General features: G+C 45.4%; 1 protein-coding gene across 1 annotated transcript in view; it reads left to right on the top strand.

Annotated features, from left to right (window-relative positions):
• Positions 1 to 6,435, top strand: part of LOC115129860 (low-density lipoprotein receptor-related protein 1B-like) — a 206,029-nt gene that overhangs the window by 188,558 nt on the left and 11,036 nt on the right. Inside the window, 5 exon segments of the mRNA XM_065025737.1 lie at positions 1,191 to 1,355; positions 2,804 to 2,965; positions 3,312 to 3,486; positions 4,149 to 4,253; positions 5,853 to 5,966. Coding sequence (XP_064881809.1) covers positions 1,191 to 1,355; positions 2,804 to 2,965; positions 3,312 to 3,486; positions 4,149 to 4,253; positions 5,853 to 5,966 — 721 coding nt within the window.

The raw sequence follows: 6,435 nt of genomic DNA, 5'->3' as shown, positions 1-6,435 counted from the left end.
CCTCTCAGTACAGTAGGCTGCAGGGATACTAACATCTCAATAGAGTAGACTGCAGGGACACTAACATCTCAATAGAGTAGGCTACAGGGACACTAACCTCTCAGTAGAGTAGGCTACAGGGACACTAACCTCTCAGTACAGTAGGCTGCAGGGATACTAACATCTCAATAGAGTAGACTGCAGGGACACTAACATCTCAATAGAGAAGGCTACAGGGACACTAACCTCTCAGTAGAGTAGGCTACAGGGACACTAACCTCTCAGTACAGTAGGCTGCAGGGATACTAACATCTCAATAGAGTAGGCTGCAGGGACACTAACATCCCAGGACAGTAGGCTGCAGGGACACTAACATCCCAGGACAGTAGGCTACAGGGACACCTAACCTCTCAGTACAGTAGGCTGCAGAGATACTAACATCTCAGTAGAGTAGGTTGCAGGGACACTAACATCCCAGGACAGTAGGCTACAGGGACACTAACCTCTCAGTAGAGTAGGCTGCAGGGATACTAACATCTCAATAGAGTAGGTTGCAGGGACACTAACATCCCAGGACAGTATGCTACAGGGACACTAACCTCTCAGTACAATAGGCTGCAGGGATACTAACATCTCAATAGAGTAGGCTGCAGGGACACTAACATCCCAGGACAGTAGGCTACAGGGACACTAACCTCTCAGTACAATAGGCTGCAGGGATACTAACATCTCAATAGAGTAGGCTGCAGGGACACTAACATCCCAGGACAGTATGCTACAGGGACACTAACCTCTCAGTACAGTAGGCTGCAGCGATACTAACATCTCAATAGAGTAGGCTGCAGGGACACTAACATCCCAGGACAGTAGGCTACAGGGACACTAACCTCTCAGTACAGTAGGCTGCAGGGATACTAACATCTCAATAGAGTAGGTTGCAGGGACACTAACATCTCAGTGCAGTAGGCCTGGTCAACCTGCAATACTTTCATTTGATCCAACTGAGGCTGGATCTTTCAGATGCTGAGTAAATTGGAGTGAAAAGTGAAGGTACCATGCAAGCAGTCGTGCATAGAATAGTCAGTGAAGCCCATGTGAGTTCCAGCCTTTTACAAAGTTGAGTTAATCCACTCATTAGATATTAATGGGAGCAGGTCAAGGTTGCCATGGTTTCAATCTTAACACGTGGGGCCTACATCATTTGCTTTCAGGAGAGCTGTGTCGCCCCGCCTGCGAGAACGGAGGACGATGCATCACCAACGAGAAGGGGGAGCTGCGGTGCTACTGCTGGCCAAATTTCTCCGGGGAGCGCTGTGAAGTGAACCACTGTAAAAACTACTGTCAGAATGGGGGCACATGCTCAGGCTCTTCCATAGGTAAGCCCCTTCTGCTACATGTGTGTGTGTGTGTGTGTGTGTGTGTGTGTGTGTGTGTGTGTGTGTGTGTGTGTGTGTGTGTGTGTGTGTGTGTGTGTGTGTGTGTGTGTATATGTGGCCATGCTCCCTGCTCTTCCACTGGGACCTCCAGGACAGGAGAGGGCGCTCATCCATCCGTGACTGTGGGAAATGAGAGTTGGGACCTGGTTGGGACCAAGGCCCCTGTCCTGACAGCCAATGAGATCTGGCCCACAGATGCCAGTTCTGCTGCATGATTGATCATCTGCTTCTAAATAACCATCGCTCTACGTCACGTGTCAAACTTATTCCACAGAGGGCTGTGTCCCTGCAGGTTTTCATTCCTCCCCTGTACTAGATGGATCAATTAAGGTCACTGATTAGCTAGGAACTCCCCCACACCTGGTTGTCTAGATCTTAATTGGACACCAATGTAATGGAAATAACTCAAATCAGCAGACACTCCATGGAATGAGTTTGAATCCCCTGCTTTATGTAGTTATTGATTGGACATTAGTGCATTTTTTATTTTTTGTTGCCAGTGCCTCCTGTGTCAGGAAGCCATAGGAAAGTGCAGTGAAAATCTCTTCTGAGAGATGTGAGCTGTAGATGTATCTGAAAGCACAAGTATGTACGGCCCCCACTTTGGCATTGCATTAGCGGGGACGTCGACGGTAGCACCATGCATATGCAAGACACACTTAATGCTGTGGCATTGCTATCCATTTTTGAACAGTTGTTAAAGCACATTAATGTCCCCAAAGTCCAGGTCCCCTGTTCCGTTACAGTCAATGCATAGCGAGGTTGTTTTTCTCTCTCTCTCTCTTCAGAATAAACAATTGAGAGTGGAGATATAAATAAATGGCACGGGTCAAGCTCCTCTCTTTTCTTTCTCCTCTAAGGACATTTTTGGGAGGAGTTTGAAGCGAGGAAATGAGGTGGTCAAATATTCATGCGTGAAATAACAGTTAAATGTTAGTGTTGGCATGGCGACATCAATAACAACTTGCCTCTTAGCTGACAGATGGAACAGCGGGAGAAAGAACGTCAGACACACACACACGCACGCGAACACACACACACACACACACAGTCAGTTTCTATTCATCCCAGTCAGGAGCGGGCAGCAGTTGTTGTATTTCAGATGTAAGCTCTCCAAGCGGTCATAGGACCAGTGTGAAACTAGTTGAAATCCTTCCAGTGCAAATAGACATGGCTGTTTAGAAAACATTGGACCTTGGGACTCTCTTTGTGGGCATCACCTTTGAGTGTAATGTGAGAGATATCACATCTGCCTTGTATTTGCTTGCTTCTCCATTATGACGTTAGACACTGGACATGCTTGTGATTATTGTTATCAGCAACACAATATTTTGCCAATTTCTCTCTCTCTCTCTCTCTCTCTCTCTTTCTCTCTCTTTCTCTCTCAGGGAGGCCTACATGTCGTTGTGCTGTGGGGTTCACAGGACCGGTCTGTGAGAGGAAGGTGTGTGATAACTACTGTCTGAATGGCGGCACCTGTGACGTCAGCAGGGGGAACCAGCCAGTGTGTCGCTGTATGGCCGAGTACACTGGGGAGCGTTGTCTCTACCGTGAGTCAGACACACACGAACACACAAAGATTTAACCTGTTTTATGACAAGCAATCAATCAATAGTTCATGTTGCGTTCAGTCTCCGCAATGAGAAGAGAGGGGTTTGTGGTTTCCACCATTACCACAACACTAAAGATGAGTTGGGATATTTCGTTGGTCTCCTCCACCCTCTCCGTGGTGGTTTAAAATCAGTTTGATAGGAAAGTCACTCCAAAAGATACTTTCTTGCAACAGCTCAGTTTCAAGGGCTGAACAAATGGATGTTACGCCGATTGATACAGTGGAAGACCAGGAATGTAAACAGATGAAATAAATACGCTTGTTTTTCTCCACCTTGGTTCCAGATATCTGCCATCACTTCTGTACCAATTCGAAGGCTTGTACTCTGTCGAGCAAGAGCCACGTGGAGTGTGTGTGCTCAGCCAGATATGAGGGAGTGAAATGTGAGGTGGACAGATGCCTCCGGTGTCGAGGGGCGCCGTGCATTGTCAACCCGGAGACAGACGACGTGTCCTGCAAGTAAGCGTCATCTGAGTAGATAGTCCAGATAGTATGACCATCTGTAAAGATGGACTATCAACAAACGATCTGTTGATGAGCAACTGCTTGCCAAGGTTAAGGTAAGAACAGGGATTAGGGTTAGGATTAGTTTAGGGTTAGGATTAGTTTAGGGTTAGGATTAGTTTAGGGTTAGGATTCGTTTAGGGTTAGGATTCGTTTAGGGTTAGGATTCGTTTAGGGTTAGGATTAGTTTAGGGTTAGGATTAGTTTAGGGTTAGGATTAGTTTAGGGTTAGGATTCGTTTAGGGTTAGGATTAGTTTAGGGTTAGGATTAGTTTAGGGTTAGGATTAGGGTTTGATAGTTAGTTGACATGTTACTGATAGTCTGTGGATATCCAAACAATGTTACCGACTAGAATTACTAGAATGTGACTTTTGACTAATACTACTTATTGGTACACTCAATAAGGCCGGTCCACCCATCACAGAACATTGACTTGAAAGGAATATCCGTTCTAGTAATTATATTTCTGTGGATGCTACCACATGTCAGCATTCTCCTGTCTCCATGGTCCAGGGCTTGCGTCACAGAATAAGGCATAAGGCGTTATAAATGCATTAGACAAATGCTTGTAATGCTTTATGAAGTCATCGCTATATTCCCCTTCCTTTCCTTACAGCTGCAGTAACGGTAGAGTGGCAGCCACCTGTCAGCTGTGTGATGGATACTGCTACAACGGAGGAACCTGTCGCCAGGACCCCGAGACCAGTCTGCCGTTCTGCCAGTAAGTCAGCTCAGTTTTCTTTTCTTTTTTCTATCGATTCTATGGCTTTCAATTGAGCAGGTTGTCGTCCTCAGATTTCTCAAGAACGTACTGTTCATCTCTTTGGCTGTTATTTACACTGGCAGCCCAATTCTGCTATTTTGGAAATAGATCTGATCTGATTGGTCAAAAGACCAATTAGTGGCAACAGATCAGAATTGGGCTGCCTGTGTAAACGCAGCCATTGTGTTTGTCTTCGTTCTGCTTTCAGTTGTATCACACACGCACACATCACTGATACAATTAGTGGTATTGGAAGTGGTTGTGTGGTTTTGCTGTGAGAGACAGAGCAGGTAATGTAGCAGAGACTGGATTAGATCCAGGCTACTAAAATGGGAACAATAGTAGAAAACAATGAGGTCTCACAATGAGGTGGCATATTTCCACATTTTCCAAGATAAAAGGGTTTGTTTTCCTTTTTCTCTTGCAAACGATAGGATCTCCTGCATTAAAGTATACAGAGGCGTTTTGGTTGTGTTTGTTTCTGGGGCTTGCATCACTCTCAAGACGCTTTTCAAAGTTTATCAATCCTTAGTTGCATCATCCATTTTTGGACTTTTGGAATGAATCATGTTCAGTATTATACATGTGTTAAAGTCTGCATAGCCAAATTAATAATATATACCCATTGATTTTTGAATAATATAACTTATAAATGCCTCATGAGCTTAGTTTAGGTTCTGATGGTACCCCATCAGAACCTAAACTATAATCTTATTTTACTCCAATGTTTGTAAACAATGTCAATGTAAACAAACCGTATGTCCTTAAAACATTGTTAGACTATAATTGTGGTCTCATGGACGGTCAGCCCTTGCGTCCGTAGTTCTGTCTATGAATTTGAGAGTGGTTACATTTCTCCAGGCCCATCCCTCAGCCTATTTCAAAACAGAGGTGGGGTGCAGCTTTGTTATTGTTTCAATTAAGGACTCTAGCTTTAAACTGTATGCCTCGATACTGTACATACCACCGTCTCCTATACTACAGCTTTGAATGAGCGGTTTCCCGCTCGTTGGTTTTGTTCGTTTTTTTTCTTCTCTTTTATCTTTACGTCATCCAATTGCTTGTTTCATTGGGTTGGTGGTGGACAAAGATCACACGTGCCTAGAAGGCTACATGTGTCATGCTATAGATCTCAAACAACAATCTGTAGGCTATTCCTATGGTTTAACTTTTTTTTAGCTCCCACTTGGAGTGACATTGGATGGATTTGCTTGCCATGACGCTTTGCTTTCTCACCTGACACACACACACACACACACACACACACACACACACACATCCTATGTAAACACTAGGATGGAATAGGGCCTAGCTCCATCTGTTCGATTTCATACTCTGTATCCTCCAATAGCCCGAGCTGGTGGACTGTGAGAATGTATTGTGCTCTTATCTTATTTTATCAGTGTGTCCAAAATGCCACTCTATTCCATATGTGGGCCCCCTGGTCAAAAGGAGTGCACTATGTAGGGAATAGGGTGCCATTTCAGACCCAGACTTTGTCTCTGTGTCCCTCAATATATGATTTGTTCATGTGGCGATCATTTCTCTGTGCTGCAGCTGCACGCCTGGGTTCTTGAACCAGCGCTGTGACCAGCGGGCCAATCCGTGTGATAACTACTGTCAGAATAAAGGGATTTGCACGTTAACTGCCTTAAACAAACCCCAGTGCAAGTAGGTCTGACTTTTACCCCTCCTCTCTTCCCTGACTCCCTTTCCCCTCCTCCCTCCCTCCTCTCTTCCTCATCTCCTTCCTTCCTCCTCTCCCGCCATTTCCGAGACCAGCCCTCACTGTCTCACTTTCCAGCAGCGTCCACTCTGCACATCACTCCCCGACTCAGACTCTCACCAGTACGTCTGTCTGTTGTCCAACATTCTGTGCGATATAACTCCTTACCACACATGTTCCTCGTCCCCGTCACTCACAGCACAAACGCACCCGACGTTTCTCTCTTTGCACTGGCCTCTGTTGTGAAAACAGGATAATAACCCGGTCTTTCTGCAGCTGAACATACTCCCAAGCAACAAACGGTGTGATTATGTAGGTCAGCTACAAGCTGTCATTCCCTTCAGGACTATGATTCATGTGGTACCTGCAGCGAGCCACGGTCCCTCTAATGAAAGTTTGATTAAATACTGCTTA

This window comes from Oncorhynchus nerka, linkage group LG2 (assembly GCF_034236695.1).
Source record: "Oncorhynchus nerka isolate Pitt River linkage group LG2, Oner_Uvic_2.0, whole genome shotgun sequence".
In the NCBI taxonomy this organism is placed as follows: domain Eukaryota; kingdom Metazoa; phylum Chordata; class Actinopteri; order Salmoniformes; family Salmonidae; genus Oncorhynchus; species Oncorhynchus nerka.
Note: the sequence above shows the minus strand (reverse complement) of the source record. Positions and strands in the feature narration are given on the sequence as shown.